The 21259-nt window shown below is 39.3% G+C and overlaps 1 protein-coding gene across 1 annotated transcript in view; it reads left to right on the plus strand.

Annotated features, from left to right (window-relative positions):
• Positions 1-21259, plus strand: part of nsg2 (neuronal vesicle trafficking associated 2) — a 57153-nt gene that overhangs the window by 1549 nt on the left and 34345 nt on the right. The window contains exon 2 of the mRNA XM_067376670.1: positions 6431-6550. Coding sequence (XP_067232771.1) covers positions 6431-6550 — 120 coding nt within the window. The remainder of the gene's footprint in view (positions 1-6430; positions 6551-21259) is intronic.

Consider the following 21259-nt stretch of genomic DNA (forward strand, 5'->3'; position numbering starts at 1 on the left):
TGTTTACATGCATATGCCCAGTGTGCATGAATGGTCATGTGACATGCGTTTCCGATTGTGTAGTGTGGATTACGATCTTTTCGGTAACGGCAATAAGTACGAGGATAAATTTTCATTTTAAAACGGTGTGTTTAAACGAGAACGCACTAGTGTAAACAGGGCCTTAGTGTGAAGAAAAGAGCCTTTTTCCACTATAAAGAACCTTTTGCGCATTTGAAAGGTTCAATGGATGTTAAATGTTCTTCATTAAAACATCAATGCCAATAAAGAACCTTTATTTTTAAGAATGTATTGTAAATACTATAATTTTATCATTTAAAATCCTGTCTGATTGCTTGATTTTTACTCAATATTATAAGCTTTCTCTGTTTTCCCCAAAAATGCTGGTACAATCCTCTGCTTTTATGGTTGGGTAGCCAACCGATGTGCATTAGGGCACGAGCTGTGACACTTTCTGTTAGTGGTGCTTCGTCCCTCATTTGGGATTCTGCTGAGGATGGCGCAATCATTCTTTGCACCTGCTAAATGAAGTGGCCTGTCACTCTGCCCAAACCTGTGCACAAGCCAGTCACAAAAGCACAGACTGCCATATTTTAAGGATTGCACAGCAACCCCACCCCCCATTCCCACCCCCAACCTTTAGGATGGCTTATTGCCCTGTTTGACATAGAGAAAAAGCCATTTTATCTTTTATCTCAGCTGTCATATGGATGCTGCGTCCTCTGCTTAATGCCGGCTTAGAGGTGAAGAGGATGTGTTGGATTATTAACATGTTTATTAAAGCCTCCTGGTGAGCCTTTCTTCTTCTCCTTGTGGAAGCTAGTGGTTCTCAGAGAGACTATGCATTAGTAAACAGGCAACAATTTGTTGCAAAATTAATTCATGCAAAATTAAATCTTTTTGTAAATATAGTATTTCTATTATTTTACAGCTTCATTTTAAGCTACATATATATTGGTTTTATTTTTCTCTAGACCACCATATTTCTAAAGGTTGCTGAAAAGATTATGGATTTTTGAAAATTACCTTTCATGTAGTGTGTAACATAGCTCTAATTGAATGAAAACATCCTGTTATAGTTTTAAATCTGAAAGTGCACCGTATATTAAGTTATTCTCTCTCAAAAGTAAGAGTCGACTCTGAATCAATTAAATGAGTCGTTTGTAAAACGTATCTTAAGCCGTTTTGTTATGATGTCACAACGAAACATTAGCATATTGCCCGCCCACTTATTGTGTGCATAGCCAGGGAAAACTTGAAACCCAAACCATGTCATTTTACCGACGACTGCTTCTTCAACCTAAATGTGTTCAACGAGGGATTTCGCAGGCCGTTTTTTATTGAAGAATGGGTCAGTACCCAGTTTATTTGGACCAGCTCTTTCCTCCTCCAAATTGCAACCTGTAAGTACGATTAATAATTGTTGCCATGTTTGACAAACTGACTGTTTTGTAGTAAAGAATGTAATTATAATTCTCACAGAGAAAATAATTTAAATTAGTTAAGTTTCTAAGGAGCCAAGATATAAAACTGCCCCCAAACAAAAAGACTCACCTGTTCTGATGTGCAATCCAACTGAAACAGCACAAGTCTATAAGACCTTATGCGCCAGAGAAACAAGCGCGCCGCCATCTTTATAATATTGTCTTTGAACTTCCGGTTTTGCGGTAGCTCTGTACATTTCTATTGCATCGCTCTCAAAGAATATTTACCTGGTGAAGTGGATTTACTTGTTGTAGAGTTAATAAAAGTTATCATGACAAATGTCAGTAGACCGGGAAGATTTTAAAATGAGCAGTTCATTCATAAATATGTAGGATCGCTGTGGAAATACAAACCGGAAGACAAAAGACAACGAGCGCAGCGCTGAAAAGGGGCGGGGCTACATAAGGTCTATATGTCCTCTAAGTAAAAAAAACAGCTCACCAGCTAACATCAATATGTGTTCGCTCGCAATTGTCTAGAAATGTGTCAAATGTTTTTTCGTTGTTATTACTTGGAGTTATGATCAAAAATAGAGCAATACGTTGGTGTACAACTGCAGTGATTTATCAATACGTTTCTGCGTTGAGCTAACGCAAATACCATGACTGTTTGGGTGTTTGCCGCCAAGCTGTGGGCTAAGTTCACAAACATAAACACAAAACAACTTAATTACTCTCTGAGTCTTCATTTTTAGAACAAAGCGGAGCACCATTATTATTATAAGCTCTTTATACTGTACTCCGTGTCAACCAGCAGAAGTCATCTGACCAATCACTGCAGATTAGCGGTCCAAACAAGGGGTTCGGCAAAATGAATCATTGAGCGAATCGTTTGGGAGTCGTTGAGCAAATAAGGTAAAAATAAATGCATATTATAAGACAGTTAAAGTGTTTTTTGACCTTGCATGCTTTTAAACCTGTTGTATGGGACTTCCAAAACAAAAATAGTAACCTTTCAAATGTCATAATAGGGACACTTTAATCCTGACACATCCAAACTAAATCCAAAAAAAAAGCGTAAATTGAATATAGAAGGCGTAGGATGTAGTGTAAGTGTTTTGAACTGCGAGAGGCATGACACTTTCTTCATTAGTTGAATATGGAAGGCGGTCTGGCGGAAGCTAGATATTTTACTTCATAATTTGTTAAACCAGCTAGGATGAGTAAAGCTTAGGGTAATTTTCATTTTAAAGTGAATTAATCCTTTAAAGGATTAGTTCACTTTCAAATTAAATTTTCCTGATAATTTACTCACCCCCATGTCATCCAAGATGTTCTTGTCTTTCTTTCTTCAGTCAAAAAGAAATTAAGGTTTTTGATGAAAACATTCCAGGATTATTCTCCATATAGTGGACTTCAATGGGCACCAAACGGTTGAAGGTTAAAATTACAGTTTCATTGCAGCTTCAAAGCGTTCTACACTATCCCAGATGAGAAATAAGGGTCTTATCTAGAGAAACCATCCTCATTTTCTATTTTTTTTTTTTTTTAAATCTTGAACTAGCTCTCTTCTTCTCAATTTGAATTCCAGCAGTGTAGACACTGCTAAGTGTATTTCTGCTCTCCACAGGTCAAAGTTTGAACTAAATTGTCATATTCAATATGCTAGTGCAAGTATATAACAGTTAGTTCAAACTTTGACCTGTGGAGGGCAGTAATACACTTTGCAGCGTCTACACTGCCGTAATTCTAATAGAGAAGAAGAAGAAGAGAGCTAGTTCAAGATGAGCATTTATGGTTAAAATGTTTATAATTTTTAACTTTATTTTAGAAAACGAGCGAAGGTTTCTCGTCTGGGATCATGTAGAACGCTTTGAAGCTGCACTGAAACTGTAATTTTGACATTCAACCATTTGGGCTGCATTGAAGTCCACTATATGGAGAAAAATCCTGGAATGTTTTCATCAAAAACCTTCATTTCTTTTTGACTGAAGAAAGAAGGACATGGACATCTTGGATGACATGGGGGTGAGTAAATTATCAGGAAATTTTCATTTGAAAGTGAACTAATCCTTTAATGTTCAAATCTAAAGACGTGTGCTCCTTGCAGGAAAATGATCTCCTGCTTACATGACATCATACTTCAATATAGTTCATATGTAATGTAACAAATTATGTAATTTTCCAATAAATAAGAGGAATGAGAAGGGTAATGTAACAAAATAATGGCCCTTAGTCTCAGTCGGAAAGATGACTAAATGTGTCTTATACAAGTTATTTTTGTCAAATACACCCAATTATACTTCGAAAAGAAGATCACTAACCATAGTTTTCTTGTATAATGTCAGTAGTTCAAGAGTTCATATACACACACACATAAATATATATATATTAATTATATGTGTGTGTGTCTGTGTGTGTTTAAATTAATAATGCTGGAGTCAATACGGTACTTAATATAATACCTCTGAGATTGTAAGGTTGCTCGATTGCTAAAAAAAAAAAAAGTTTAAAAAGCATAGAATAATTTGTTCAGATGGTTAAAAGCAAATTATAATCATTGTAAGTTAAGAATTTAGCATCTGAAGTTGCTGTAATTCATGCACTTGAACTTCTGTCATGTAAACTTGTTCAATGTAAAAACCATTAATTTTTCATGCTGACATTACAGTCTTTAAGCAGGACAAGGATCAGCCCTGCGGGAAATCATTATCTTTCTCTAGAGGTCTGCAGATAGCAATCAGGCAGTAATGGCTGCAAATTATTTGAAAGCTGTCTTAGCATTATTTATTTTATATGAGCCAAGTTATTGAACACCATAACTGAAAAACAAAAAAAATATGGATTTAATTTTCCGATTTAAGTTAGAATATTGCAAGAATAATGTAAACCATTCATGCATTTAGTTGTGGGCCACTGCAGATGCTTGTTTCATTTTTTTCAGCTTTTAAAATGGTTTCCTAAGGGGACTTACATATGGAAACATTTGATCAGGATGTCTTGTTTCCATTGATTCCATTATCATCAGACAACCAAATTCATCATCTGCTAATTGCATGGAAAAATCACAAGCTGCATTTCATCAGCATCTCATCATTATTCAAAGCATTTTTCAATCAGGTAGGTTGTCATATCAGCATACCAGTACAGCGCTCATATTGGAGAGGATCAATCCATTACGATCCGCAGTAGTCCTTGGTATTGACACTATCGATGCTTGAATCAGCAGCAAAAAAGACAATGTGCAACCTTGCCTGGAGGCAGAGGTTGCATTCTGGGGGAGTGCAAAAACCGAATAACAATCCTAGCGATAACAGAATGCCTCACATAGATCAGGAGAAGGAGAGAGAAATGGAAGCAGACAAGATGGTTATTCAGGGGGAAAATGAAATGTCAGAAGGTTTGAGAAGGAGACAGATAAGCAGTAATTGCAGAGTTCATGACAAGTGGTTGAGCTTCATCCAGTGGTCTACAGGACATTAGACTTCATCAACTTCTGGGTTTTTAGAAAGTAAGGTGGCAGCAACGGAGGTCAACACTGAGACGTGTTATTCCTCCATCTGTCACCACACATCAGCCATGGTTGGGGAAAATTTGCTCCCTCCCAGTTCATTAGTTGGACTATGACAGGATGAAGAATTTACTGAACTGCAATTAAAGGATTAGTTCACTTCAGAATTAAAATGTCCTGATAATTTACTCACCCCCATGTCATCCAAGATGTTCATGTCTTTCTTTATTCAATTGAAAAGATGTTAAGGTTTTTGAGGAAAACATTCCAGGATTTTTCTCCATATAGTGGAGTTCACTGGGGTACAACGGGTTGAAGGTCCAAATTACAGTTTCAGTGTGGCTTCAAAGGGCTCTGCATGATCCCTGCCAAGGAGTAAGGGCCATTTTATAAAAAAAAAAAAAAAAAAAAAAAAAATTATATACTTTTTAACCACAAATGCTCGCTGCGATCCACCATGCATTACCTAATCACGTTGGAAAGGTCATTCGTGACGTAGGCGGAAGTACCGAGCAAGTGTTTACAAAGCGAATGTGCAAAGACTAAGTCAAACGGCTTTACAAAAAAAATGTAAAACAACGATGTCGGACGATTTTGAAGTTGGAGGAAAAAATTAGATGGAGTTTTTAACTCTACCACGGTACTTCCGCCTACGTCGTGTGTGACCTTTCCATGATTACATAATGTGTTGCGCTAATCGCAGAGCAGTGCAAGATGAGCATCTGTGGTTTAAAAGTATATACATTTTTTAAACATTTTTTAGAAAATGGCCGATCGTTTCGCTAAATAAGACCCTTATTCCTCGGCTGGTATCGTGTAGAGCCCTTTGAAGCTGCACTGAAACTGACATTTGGACCTTCAACCCATTGAACCCCATTGAAGTCCACTATATGGAGAAAAATCCTGGAATGTTTTCATCAAAAACCTTAATTTCTTTTCGACTGAAGATCGAAAGTCATAAACATCTTGGAAAGACATGGGGGTGAGTAAATTATCAGGAAATTTCAATTCTGAAGTGAACTAATCCTTTAAAAAATATGATATTTTGGCTTATCCATGTTTGAAATACGTTTGAAATTTGAACACTTGAAATCCTGTTTTTATGAACCCAATCCATATTTGGTTTGAAATCTGATTAAAATTGGATTTTTATTAAAGTGTTTTAGTTTGAATGGTCTGAATGGATTTTAAGCAGGTTTTTTTCATCATCTGGGATGCAATGTGATCTACCCAGTCTGATTTGTCATGATTGAGTGCTTTTGTGGCAGTAAGCTTTGATTTTGGAAAGGCCAATTGTGACAGCATTACTGGAAGTCCTTGTTATCTCAGAGTGTCTGTGAGATCAGTGATTTTGACCAATTTAAGAACCAGCATGGAGTTTTATCATGAGGAAAGCCTAACATGATTATGGACATTATTGATTGGAAGGTACTGGCTTTATGGTACAGTTATCAAACTTTGATCTTAATGGAGTTTACTGTGCTTCTATTCGCAGGTGGTGGTGAAGACACGAACTGAGTATCAGACGGAACAGAAGAACAAGGCCAAGCTGAAGGTTCCGAAGGTGGAGGAGTTCACCATCAGTGTGACTGATGGAGTTTCTGAAAGGCTGAAGGTATAGCTGAACTTCCTTTGTCATAAATTATATGCTGTGTCAGTTCTTTTTTTAAAATTGGCTTTATTCTTTTTTCTTCCACTTATTATTAAAAAAACACCATGGCTAGTCAGCAAATGTTATGGATGCTGGTCTCCAGCATTGGATTCATTTGAAAAGCAGATTCACTAATAAGGCTACATGTCCACCAAAGCGATTTTAGCCAGCTGAAAATGCTAGGTGCTCTGCTGAAAATGCCTAGCTGTGAGCAGTTGAGAGCGCTTCGGCAGCACAATGCTTGCTATGATATGGAATATCTACAGAAGTGTTACTAGTATCTCATTTCACAGATAGTTTGTTTTTGCACTGGTTCTATATAAAAATGTCGGTAACACTTTAATATATCGAACACATATAAACTATTAACTATGCTTTTTCCCTCAATAAACTCCTAGTTTACTGCTCATTAATAGTTAATAAGTTTAAGCATTGGGTAGGATTAAGAATGTAGAGCAAGGTCATACAGAATAAGGCATTAATATATGTCTTGATAAGTACTAATAAATAGCCAATATTCTAGTAGTATGCATGCAAATAAGCAACTAGTTAAAAGACCCTAAAATAAAGTGTTAACAAAATCTTGGTACAATGTAAAGTATTTGCTCCAGCTCTTGTTTTAAATTATTTTGTTTCGTTATTATGCTGTTTGTTGTCATCTGTTGGCATTGCACAAGCAAAATGTGGTGGTTGGTCTGTGTTGTATTTGTCCCGCCCTTCCTCCACTGTGATTGGATGGCTGGGTACAAAATGACAGTGATGAGTGCTGTGTTTTACCCAAAGTTGAACATTCTTCAACTTGATGCGACCGGCAAGCGCTCAGCGCCCTCGTTACGCTCCTGGCATTGTAAAAATGTGGCGCTCCCATTGAAAACAATTAGAAAAATACTCTAGCCTTGGAAAAAACTCTTTGGTGGACACATGGCCTAAGACCACACTGATGAACCTGCGAAACTAGCACAAAACCCACCCAGAACAGCATGGAAATTCACGCTGGTCTAAGTAATTTTTTCTAGCAGGGCTGTATCCAGGGTTGGCATATTCAGAATTTTCTCTCAGTACTACCAGAACATGGTTAATGTTCTAAAGATCTATTCTTTCAAGTGTCATTAATGCTGTAAAAAAGGCAGTCTTTGTTTCAAAACTCTTTGCTTCAACTGTTTGGAATGAATCCTGGAAGTAGTTCAAGAGGCTGTTGGGTGATAGAGAGTTGTTGGCAGTGTGAACTTAATGCAGAGCTGGAGAGTCTGAAAGGACGTTTTATCTTAGCAGTGAAGGTCGTTGGAGAGGCAGATGAAGAAGACAGCAAACACTGATATAAAGACTGACTTCCTTCATAAATAACACTAAATGAAGCTGTCAGCAGTCTTGGAATCGCAATCCACTATGAAAACTATAACTTTGAAATATACAGAATGTTTCCACAGACACAATCAAGACGTTTTTGTCTGAGATCCTCCTTCAACGGCGCTCGTTATTTTTTGAGGTACTGAAGGAAACATCCCGGAGCTTCCTTGTATGAGCTTGTTGTAGGAAACTCTTCCTGAGGTTGTTGTTCAGAACGAGTAATTCAGAGTACAGAAAGCTAACTGCAGGGTGATCTCGGCTGCGTAGCCTCCCAGTTGGATTTTTATAATATTCCCTGCTGTCACTCCACCTGCAAGTAAAGAAGGAATGTTCCCCCTCATTAAATGTTCAAAACAAAAGAGAGTTGTGGTCTCTTGGTGTCGTATGCAGCCAAGTGGAACATATTAACATATCATGTTAAAATAAATGTGGTATTAAGACAACTTAATTAAGCATGGAGTAGGTCTTGTGATTTCTGTTTGTTCCTAGTGTATTTGGGTGGGAGTTTTGGCAGACAAAGTGTGGGGAAAAGGAGTTTGGCTTTGGTTTCTCAACTATACTAAGTGTTACACATATTCACTAAACACATTACTATGCATTTTTATTGTTGTTCGACAAATAATGTCATTACTTATGTTGGATTTGTTAGTTTTACATTACACAGTGAAAAAGAGTATTCAGTTGGAAATAATGTAGGACTGACTTTATTTGATCCATTAGGATTTGATTGAATAAATAGGCTGTGATAGTTGCTACTAGTGCTATTTAATTCAACACTTCCTGATTTTAACATGGTAGATGATAAAACTGCTGAAAATATCATTACATTGCAAAAGGGAACCAAACTTTTTTTTTTTTTTACTTGGGGCAATAGGCAACCCACTAGCAACCCCCTAGGCATTGATTGCAAAATCAGAATTGTGGTTTCAGAGACCAAATGTTTTTGCATTCAGATCAGGTTAAAAAATTATGCTATTCATTCTTTAGAATAATGTTCGCTGATGAATTGTGCTCAGTAAGTTTTTAAAGGACTGACGTAACAGACACGTTAAGAGATAACTTGTCAATCCAGGAATACACCCCTACAGATTAGCGGTGTAACAATATTCAAACCGAAAAAAAAAACTGAAAAACCATGATGCACCACCCACGGTACACACCACGGTGCTCTCATAGCAGACCGAACGCCCTCCGCCTCCTGCTGCCCCAGCCCAGCCCTATTTTTTCTACCTTGAAATTTGATTAAATAGTAATTAGGGGTGTAACAGTACACGTATTCATCACACAAATTTTCGGTACAAGTCTTTTGTGTACACAAGGAATACAGCATTGAGGTTTAACCACCATTAACCACTAATAATCATAATAAAGGCTGGAATACACTACACAACTTTTAGTGTATCATGTTCATAGACTCCAATTTTTTAGCTTCAAATTTTAATTCCATCCAGTCGGAGGATATCAAACCACGCGGCAGTTTCGTCAGCTCACGTCGCTCCCAGGTTGAAAAATATGGAAATTCTCTCATATACAGAAGAATAATCACTGAAGAATTCCACCATGATGGAAAAATTGCTTCAGTAAGTACTGTACTGTTAGCTTTGTCTTGAGAGAGTTAGCAACACATTCTGCAGTAAATCCGGATTCATTCATTATTAAATATGTTAATATTCGTCACTATCCATAATACATTCACGCTTTATGTAAATGGATTAAAATGTCAAAAGCTGCAAATATTGATTATATTACATTAAATGTACACAGCGACTGATAATTCAATTTATTTTGTTAAAGGTTTACAATTTACCTTGTAATCTGCCCATACTGACTGTGTCTAACCACCCCTCCGATCGCATTTGGCTCGCATATTCCACTACTGCGGGTCATTTCATCTCCTGCAATTGTTTCGCCTGTCTGTCATGCATCTCCTAGCAACCAGGTGCGTGTTTCTGTTTGTGTTCCGAACAATTGTAGAGTCTGATAGTGTGTGATGCCCAGCTTTTCTCTGTAACCATTTACAAAGTCATAAAATGTATGATGCCTAGTGTTTTAAAAATCTGTTCAGATTTTAAAAATCGTGTAGTGTATTCCAGCTTTAAGCTGCGTGTTTTGTTACTTTCGATAAGAAACAAAGTGTCATCTTTTAAATTCTGTTTAAACAAAAAATTTAAATAAAAAATGCATGCATGTTGAAAGATACAGTACAACTTACTGAAATGTATCATATCATCTCATCAGCTCAATCAGCGTTTCAACAGAGGAAAGACATCGATAAAACAGCTTGTAAGCAATGTCACGTAGCATTACATTTACCTCAGGCATTGTTGGCTTGTTAGTTCACCAGAGAAATGAACTCTTTCTCTAAATATATGTACTATAGTAGCCTATTTATTCGTTATATTTTGCTTAACCTGTTAGTGATGTCTTGATTATTTAATGTATGTTTAAATAAATATGTCATGAAAATGACAGCCACTGTGTAAATGACTATATTTCAACAACGAATTGGAGTAAAAACATAATTTTATAATTAGATTTAGTTAATGCAAAAACTGCCTTATGTGCAGTTTACATGTTTGCATACAATGTTATTTGAGTGTTGATTATTATATCTAAAAAATAAATAGAAACTGAATTTAGGCTAATAGTTTGGGCTCTGAACCTTTAATATTATAGTAATGTGCAAGTAAGGGCTCCATATATAGTTTACAGCAATTGAATTAATTGAATTCATTTAAAGACACAATTTGTTCAGTAAACCACTGTTTAATAAAAAAGAAGCAACTTTATGTTTAGCTTTCTCCCCCCTGCTGTACTGAACCATGACTTCAAAACCGAGGTACGTACCGAGCCATTAGTTTTGTGTACCGTTACTGCAGATCATTCAGGCAGTGCTGCAAACCAATTAATAACCTGCCTGAAAAATAATAAAGCTTCCTAATGGAGAGCGTCTGCACACACAAAGACACACACATTCTAATGCGCAGTGCAAAATAGATACCCAGCTAATCCTCAGACGTAGCTGCACAATCCTCGGTTCAGACACACATCCCATAGCTGAATGGATGTCAAGCCGACAGTAGACATGAGGGACGGTAGGAGAGAGAGAGGAATAGAGGACATTGAGCTGAAATGCTGCCCCGTCAGTCTCGGCATCTCTGGGAGAGCAGCAGAATAAGAATGAAGGAGAGGGGTTGGGTGAGTGGCAGACATGCTCGCTTGAAGGACCACTCACATCCTGGCACACCCACACTGCACTGCCTAGGCCCTTCGGCTCTTGTTTAGTCTACCATTTAACATCTCTGGGGAGAAAATGAGAACAAGAAATAAAAATAGAGGGAGAAAAGGACTGCTAAACCAGAGGCAGCAATTCAGAGAGAGAGAGAGAGAGAGAGAGAGAGAGAGAGAGAGAGAAACACCTTAAATGCACAGTTAATCTTTTATGAGACCAGAAATAGAGAGGGCATATTTAAAATTGTGCAGCTTCCACTGTGCTGTAGACTACACATTTTAAATGAAGCTGCATGTCATCTTTTTGCAGTTTTAACAGCAGTTTTGTTCTTTTGTGAGTCCAGTTGATTGGCACATAACCAAAATACATTTAATACAATGACATGTTTTGTTTTCTTTTTGTTAGTGTGAGGCCAATTGATTGCCGTATTCATATCCATGATATTTGCATGGTATTCCAAGATACTTTAAATAATATAATGCTGTTACTGTGATATATGTCTATGTCTATGTCTATGGCAGAAGCTAAATAAAAAATTAAAAAAGGTAATTGCAACTTTTTATCTCACAATTCTGATGTCTTTTCTCTGAATTGTGAGATTTAAACTTGCAATTGCGAGTTATAAAATCAGAATTGCATGATATATAGTCAGAGTTGCGAGATATAAATTTGTTTATAGAAAAAAACGTCAATCTTTTTTCCTTTCACAATTGAACATTATAACACACAATTACAAGTTTATATCCCACAATTCTGACTTTATAACTCCCAATTCTGACTTTATATCTCACAATTCTAACTTTATAACTTACAATTCTGACTTCATAACTCGCAATTCTGACTTTATATTTCACAATTCTGACTTTATAACTCCCAATTCTGACTTTATATTTCACAATTCTGACTTTATATTCCACAATTCCGACTTTATATCTCACAATTTTGACTTCATAACTCGCAATTCTAACTTCATCACTCGCAAATTTAACTTTACAACTCGAAATTCTGACTTCATAATTCACAATTCTGACTTTATATCTCACAATTCTGACTTTATAACTCGCAATTCTGACTTCATAATTCGCAATTCTGACTTTATATTTCACAATTCTGACTCCATAACTCACAATTCTGACTTCATCACTCGCAATTCTGATTTTATAGCTCCCAATTCTGACTTCATCACTCGCAATTCTGACTTTATATTTCACAATTCTGACTCCATAACTCACAATTCTGACTTCATCACTCGCAATTCTGACTTTATATTTCACAATTCTGACTCCATAACTCACAATTCTGACTTCATAACTCACAATTCTGACTTTATAACTCAAAATTCTGACTTCATAATTCACAATTCTGACTTTATATCTCACTATTCTGAATTCATAACTCGCAATTCTGACTTTATATCAAGCAATTCTGACTTAACATCTTGCAATTGTGTTTATATCTCACAATTCTGATAAAAAAAGTAAGTTGTACTGTATCTTTCAACATACTTTCAGAGATATTCATTCATGTTTATTCTGTAACTAGTATTAACCCTCTGGAGTCTGAGGCTGATTTGGGACTTGGAGAAGTTTTGACATGCCCTGACATTTGTGCTTTTTTTCAGTTGTTCATAAACATATAAATGACAAAAGTGTCATTACACTGTATTCAGCACAAACTAGGCTAGAATAATATGTGAGGAACATGTATGTACATGTTTGTATTTTTGAAGGAATAATGTTTATGCGTGGTTATTGAAAACAAAAAACTTAAGTCACTGAAATAAGGCCAAAAAAAAGTATATTAAATCTGTGTTCACAAGACTTCTGGGTATTGGAGGTTGTAGACCAGAGTTTTTGTTTCAGAATTATGTAAAAAATATGCTGCCTACTCCTTCATATAAAACAATATATTGATTTAGTTTTTGTAAGACACTTTTTTGTCAAGAAACACAGTATGCGTGGAGGCGTGAATCTGCATGAATAATGGGCCATTTACACCTGAGAAGACAAAAGAATCACATAATAATGACCTGAAATGACTTGCATATTAATGAGGCCTTTCAGTCAGGTAGGCTGTGAAAAAAACCCTCTGTAATAATGTCTCAGCTCATCATAAACAGCAATACTGTGAAATATTTTTACAATTTAAAATAATGGTGTTCTATTATATTCTTTAAAATATAATGTATTTCTGCGATGCAAAGTGTCTGAACAATTATGTTACATCTATGGCATTTCATATAGGCTTTTAGTTTAAAAGCATGCACATTTGGAGAAATATTGATGGATTCTTATATATTTATGTAAATTTTCTATAATGAGAGGTAATATTTATTGTCATCACTATGAGTGCTGGATACTGTTTTCAATTCAAACTTGAAGCCAGAGGGCGCTCTCTGTACACCTTTAGGCCACAAATTCATATAAAGAAGAAAAGGAACTAGGAACTAACGGCATGTCTTCTAGAGATCGCTAACCATGTCTTTAACATCCAAATAAACACTTTTCAAGACAATAAATACACGATTGAGACAATGCATACAAGTATTGCCTCTGAATTTGTGTCTGAATAGCGCTGGCTCTGTGGGCGTGGCCGCATTAGCGGATAATGAGCTGAATCTCGGACTTCTGACATGGCTCTCTTTTCATACAGATTACATAAACACAGAATGTTTGTTTTCGATTTGACTTGCACGATTTAAAACCTGACATTTCAATGTTTCTTTAGACATAAGTGTCATTTTTTTGTCATTAGTATTCATAAGTTACAGTTCATTTTCTGAGAACTATCAGATTGGACTTCATTCAGAGGGAGACGAGAGATCATGCATCATTTTAGTTTTCTTTATTTTACAAAAAGCACAACATTGTGTTTTTACTCTGAGTGTACACAAATAAAAGAAGACATTCTATAGTTTCAATTGATATATTACTTATGTCTCTATGACAAGAAATGATGGAGTATTTGACCCATTAGATCAATTGATTAACATATTTATGTACCAGTTTATTTACATTGTATTCTAAGGTACTTTAAAGTATGCCATGGTAAATTACCAAAAATGTTAATACATGGTGAAATGTCCCCAAACAACAACAACAACAACAAACAAACAAACAAAAAAACATGGTAAATCCATGGCATGTTTTATTTCTTCTCTTTCTTTTAGTGTCAATTAGCTTGTCATTTTAGGCCAATTGATTGCCATATTCATATCTATGATATTTACATGGTTCTCTAAGATACTTCAAATAATTCCATGCTATTACCATGGTACATGTCCAGGGTTCAATGGTGATACCATGGTATTTTTATTACCATTTGGTTAGTGTGAGGCTTATTGATCACCATATTTATGTAACACACATGTGTAAAAGTACATTTGTACAAGGTGATATTTATTGGAATATTTATTGAAATCAATGCTTTCCTTGAAGAGCACTTAGCAAATGTATTCTTCAAGCTGAAATTACTTTGTTGGTGCAAAGTAACTCATACTGTCATCGACAGAAAGGAGACTTCCATGCAGAGAGATGCATTTGAGGGCACACAATCCATTTGTGTATAATGCTGCCAATCCATTCTCCCTAGTCATGCAGTAAATTGTCACTGGGCGTTTGCTCGATGACAAAATAAAGTACCCAATCATGTGGGAGTGCCAGGAAACAGAGACGATTGTCACCCACCCTGAAGTGAGGAGACCATGCTATGCTGCCGTCATGCTGAATTGCTCGTAGCATCCCCCTACAGATGATGGCCATTCATTGGATTTGACAAATCGTTTGCTTGGGCAAAACCATATGTTGTCAAGCAGTGACCCCGGGTAACGTAGGGGGCAGTCGCTGTCAGAATGATTGATCGTGTTGAGTGATGGTGATTATAGTCTCCAAAGGCAAGCTGGAAACACACAGCCCCAGTTTTTACATGCTCTCTCTCTACTACCAACCAAAATATGTAGAATGTTACTATATTCGAGATTTTCAAAAATGAAAATTCTTTCATCATTTACTCAGCGTCATGTTGTTCAAATTTTCTTTCTTCTCTGGAACACTAAAGAAGATATTTGAAAAATCTTTCAGCTGTTTTTGTCTGTACAGTAATAGTCAGTGGGATCAAAAATCTCCAACAAGGACATAAAAGTGGCTTAAAAGTAATTTAACTGAAAGATTCTTCAAATATTTTATTTTGTTTTATGCAGATGAAAGAAAGTCATACGAGTTTGTAACAACATGAAGGTGAGGAAGTGGTGACAGAATTTTCATTTCTATAGGTGAACTATCCATTTAAGACTTTTATCATTGAAAAATTTACAGTATAATTGATAGACTGCTAGTTCAAATATATCATGTCGATTGTGGGTCCAGCCTTTCAAAATACATATAAACACTACACTGAAAAAAAAAAAAAAATGGTACAGAGAGAATTTTCACTCGCATACTGCTAGTAAATTTCACAAACAATTACAAAGAAAGAAACGTCAAGTGATACATTAAATTAAAAGTGAAATTTTTGAAGAAGAAAAGCTGGAATAGTATTTTCTTTTTAGACATACAATAATCTTTATTTACAACAGGACTGTACTTTTTCACTTTGTCTAGAATTCACCGCATCAACCTATATGCGTCATAAAATGGTCAGTATTACATCACTTTTGTATCTCAGCTGTGCAGTTGTCGTATTCTGTGAAGTCAGAGATGTCATTAGAGTTGAATGAAAAGCTTAGGCAATTTACTGGAGTCGTTTGTCACGTTAAATGCGACAGTGTATTTGAACTGCTGCAGGACGTCCTGTTCTCTGTTCACAGCGACACAGATAATTTATGACACCAGATGGCTTTTCCTTTGTTTGAACCCTGATTAATCTCACCTTCCACCACTGTTGGAGAATCACATTCATCTCTTTTGTCTAGCTTTGTAGATAGAAATATCACCCACTTATTGATGCAGACAGCTAGCACGTTTACATGCTCGGCCTAATATCTCAACAGCGTGTAAGATCACATATTTGAACGCTTTTCTTTTATCAGGCTATAAGGTCATGTCTACACCAAAATATGTTTGATACACCTAGATTTGGCATGTAAACATATCGGCATGGTTTTGACAAAAAACTTTAACCACATTTAACAGTACATTAGCAACATGCTAACGAAACATTTAGAAAGACAAAATTTACAAATATCACTAAAAATATCATGTTATCATGGATCATGTCAGTTATTATCGCTCCATCTGCCATTTTTCGTTATTGTTCATGCTTGCTTACCTAGTCTGATGATTCAGCTGTGCACATCCAGACGTTCTGCCCTTGTCTAATGGCTTGAACATGAGCTGGCATATGCAAATATTGGGGGCGTACACCCCGACTGTTACGTAACAGTCGGTGTTATGTTGAGATTCCCCTGTTCTTCTGAGGTCTTTTAAACAAATGAGATTTATATAAGAAGGAGGAAACAATGGAGTTTGAAACTCAGTGTATGTCATTTCCATGTACTGAACTCTTGTTATTCAACTATGCCAAGGTAAATTCAATTTTTAATTCTAGGGCACCTTTAAATCTTTAAAGCTTAGTTTTTAACAGCAAATGGCGCTTTAGGCTAGTTTTTAACCGCACACTCAAATGCTCACGAAGAAGAGCGCTTGTGCATTCAGCTGAGTCTGATAATGTACTTGCACCTGCGAGATTATTGTAAACGGCCCACTGCAAACACCCTTGTAATTCGCTTCAACCTTTTCAAACTTTATGAATGATTATTTTATAGAAGATTCAAGTGGTGTGTGGACGAACTTAGAAGCAAGCTGTTTCTAAAGCATGCAGTGCCATCTGCTGTTAAAAACTAAGCTCAGAATCGATTCAAGAGAGAATCGCGATACATTTGGAAAATTTTGTTTGGCTACATTTTGGGGGCGGAGTAGGATAGTATAGGTGTGTTTCCCTTTCATGGGAACTATCGACGCTACGTCGAAACGACGTGATGGGAACCCTCTGCGCATTGCGTCGTGAAGCACCTCTGTATCCAAACAATGATGAGATGGGACGTCAGAGGCGGGTGACGTCACGGACCAGGAAGCTATAAAGCACACCCAGAACAAAGAACGCTAGCTTCTGTTGTCTTCAGTAAGCGCTATCTGTATCTTGTGTGTCTTATTTGCTGTTGTTTGTCTACCACGTTGCTGATATCTTCGTCTGAGGACAAGATTCAGTTAAAAGCACATCACTATATACATATATATATATTTCAGTGTAGAAAACAACAATGGCGGAGAAACAAAAAGACACAGCTCAGGACAAGCAGATTTTTAGGAAGTGTGTGCATCCCTGCACTAGATTCATCTCGGGTGGGGACACACACGAGATGTGCGTTATCTGCTTGGGAGCCGAACACGCACAGGCAGCTCTCGAGGGAGCTGTCTGTGTCCACTGTGAACGGCTCACACTGAGAGTCCTGAGATCACGGCGAGCACTCTTCGAGGAGAGTGCTGCGTCCCGTGTTCCCCACGGGTCTGGTCCCGCTGTTGCTGAGGCACAGCGAAGGCTGCGTTCGTGGGGTTCACAGATGGATCTGGTGGAGGGGGTTGAGACGGGCTCTGCCTCATCTCTTCCCTTACCTGCCAGACCCAGTGTCTCTTCTCCGGCGGTGGAAGCACGCTCTGCGGTTTCTTCCCCCCGGAGAGAGGCACCGGCGCTTAATATATCTTCCTATGAGGAGGTTGATGTAGTAAGCATCGACCCTGGTGATGAGGGACCGCCATCCTCATCACCAGCATATGAGGAGCTGCTGGAGGTAGTGACGCGGGCCGTCGATAAGCTCAAGATCGACTGGCCCGCGGTGAGAAGCGACACAAATCTAAAAAGCAAACTCGATGAGCGCTTTCTCCAACCTAGGTCACTACCACAGCGTCGGGGTCTGCCGTTTTTTCACGATCTCCACACCGAGGTGTCGAGGTCGTGGAATCGCCCAGTCCAATATCGTGTTTTCAGCCCCCAAACATCCACATATAGTAATATTATGGGGCTGAAACACTACGGCTATGGGGCGATGCCTCCGGTAGAAGAGACGCTTGCGAGCTATCTCTCGCCTGAGTCAGCATCGTCCCTCAAGACCCCGACACTGCCCACTAAGCCCCTAAGAACAACATCGGGCTTGGTGGGCAAGGCTTATTCGGCGGCAGGTCTGGCGGCGGCTTGTTTACATACTATGTCAATATTACAAACCTACCAAGCTGACCTGCTGGGGGAAATTGACGAGAGCGGGGAAGCTACATTTGAAACGGTTCAGGAAATCCGTAAAGCCACAGATCTTGCTCTCCGGGCCACCAAGGAGACGGCCAAGTCAATCGGCCGCTCTATGGCAGCCCTGGTGGCCACGGAGAGGCATCTGTGGCTGAATCTATCTGACATCAAGGACAAAGATAAAAATGTCCTCTTGGATGCGCCGCTGTCTCCTGTGGGCCTGTTCGGCGATGCTATGTCATCAGTCGTCGACAGGTTCCAGGAGACAAGTAAACAGTCAGCGGCCTTCCAGAGATTCCTTCCCCGCCGCATTAATCCCCCCGAGACTGCTGGCCGGTAGCCAGCTCCTCTGCTCGTAGAGAGCAACAAAAAGCCAGCGTGGCCACCCGTGCTCCCCCGCAAAAAGCTTGGGGACCGGGGCGGTCAACGCAGGCAAGGCCTTCCAGAGGTAGAACGGATCTGAGGACCGTTATTATCTCTCGGAAGGCCTCGAATAAATCCTGATGCCAGTCGGCCAGGGTTTCAGAGGGCAGTCCCCTCCGGAGAGGTCCTGATATTAAAACACCAAGTGTCAGCGCCTCTTCGGTGCCCTCAAGGGGCCGTTCTGCCAACCCTGCCACCCAGTGTGCGACAGGGCGCAGCGGTTCCCACCGATCCTCCGAGGAGGGTCGGTCACTTGATTCGTTTGTCTACCGGTGCGCCGGTCCAGACCAACGAGCCAAGTGCTCAAAAAACACCAGAGGCCAGTCTCAAGAGACTGGTTCCCTTAGTAGAATTTATGGAAGAATGGAAACTTCTCCCGAATATTTCGAAATGGGTGCTGCTCATTATAGAACAGGGTTACAGAATACAGTTCGGTTCTCAACCGCCCAGGTTCAACGGGGTTCTTCCCACAGTGGTAACCCCAGAGCAGTCTCTGGTTATGGAACAAGAGGTTATGACACTTTTGCAAAAAGGGGCTATAGAAAGGGTTCCTCCTCCCAGCAAGCTGTCAGGGTTTTACAGCCGCTACTTTATCGTTCCAAAGAAGGATGGAGGGTTGCGTCCCATAATCGATTTACGAATACTAAATCGTTCTGTACAAAAACTAAAGTTCAAAATGCTTACACTCAGACAGATTGTCCCACAGATCAGGTCCGAGGACTGGTTTGTGGCGATAGATCTGAAGGACGCATACTTCCATGTATCCATCCATCCTTCTCACAGGAAGTTCCTCAGGTTTGCTTTCAGGGGCGAAGCTTACCAATACAGGGTTCTTCCATTTGGCCTATCCTTATCACCCCGCACTTTCACGAAGTGCGTGGATGCAGCTCTGGCTCCACTGAGACTCCAGGGCATCTGCGTACTGAATTACATCGATGATTGGTTGATATTAGCTCAAACGGAGCAGCTGGCAGCTCAGCATCGAGATGTTGTTCTGTCACACATGAAAAAGCTTGGGCTGAGGCTCAACGCAAAGAAAAGTGCATTGGTTCCAAGTCAGATTACCAACTATCTAGGGGTAGTTTGGGATTCCACCACGATGCAGGCTTATCTGTCTCCTGCTCGTGTGAATTCCATTCTCGGAGCCGTGAATGGGGTAAAGATAGGCCAGTCACTAACTGTGAAACAGTTTCAGAGACTGTTGGGTCTGATGGCAGCTGCGTCCAACGTGATACCTTTTGGCCTGCTGCACATGAGACCCTTACAGTGGTGGCTCAAGACCAAGGGGTTTTCTCCGAGGAGAAACTCTCTCCACACGTTCAAAGTCTCGCGGCGATGCCTTCGAGCTCTGGCCGTGTGGAGGAAGCCTTGGTTCTTGTCCCAAGGTCCTGTGTTGGGGACTTCTCGTCGTCGCAGAATGCTTACGACAGATGCTTCCCTCACGGGCTGGGGAGCGATCATGGGTGGTCGCTCGGCTCGGGGTCTCTGGGAGGACCATCAACGTTCCTGGCACATAAATCGGCTGGAAATGATGGCGGTATTTCTTGCATTAAAATACTTCCTCCCAGACCTGAGAGACCATCATGTGTTGGTCCGCACGGACAACACGACGGTGGTCGCTTATATCAATCACCAGGGGGGTCTACGGTCTCGCCAACTATACTACTTGGCACGTCAGATCCTCCTGTGGTCCCAAGGGAAGTTCCTCTCGCTCAGAGCGGCATATATCCCAGGGAATCAGAATGTGGGGGCAGACGCCCTGTCGAGACAGGGTCCGAGGCCCGGGGAGTGGAGACTCCACACCGAGGTGGCGGAGCTCCTATGGCATTATGGAATTATGGAAACTGTGGGCCTGGCCTCTGAGGGGGCCAGGTTCATAGACTCTGGTCTCTCAACCGAGGTTGTGGAGACCATTCTCAACTCCAGAGCTCCCTCCACGAGGAAGTTATATCTATACAAATGGAAGTTGTTCGTTGCTTGGTGTAATCAACACGGAACGGACCCTGTCCACGCACCTGTAAATTCGGTGCTTCAGTTCCTCCAAGAAAAATTCTCGGAAGGATTAACTCACTCAACACTAAAGGTTTATGTTGCAGCTATTTCTGCATTTCATGTTTCTTTAGGGGGTTCCTCGGTGGGTCGAGACCCCCTAGTAATACGCTTCCTCCGTGGTACTCTAAGACTGAGACCTGTGGTACGTTCTAGGACTCCAGCCTGGGATTTGGCGGTAGTGTTAGAAGGGTTAGCTGAGGCACCTTTCAAACCATTAGAACAAGTTTCTGAGAAGTTCCTTACACTCAAGACCATATTTTTATTGGCAATCTCGTCTCTTAAAAGAATTGGAGACCTGCAGGCGTTATCAGTTTTGCCATCATGTTTGGAATTTTCACCAGGAATGGTGAAGGCATTCCTACACACTAGACCGGGCTATGTGCCCA

The sequence above is a fragment of the Chanodichthys erythropterus genome, chromosome 22 (genome assembly GCF_024489055.1).
Source record: "Chanodichthys erythropterus isolate Z2021 chromosome 22, ASM2448905v1, whole genome shotgun sequence".
Classification (NCBI taxonomy): Eukaryota; Metazoa; Chordata; class Actinopteri; order Cypriniformes; family Xenocyprididae; genus Chanodichthys; species Chanodichthys erythropterus.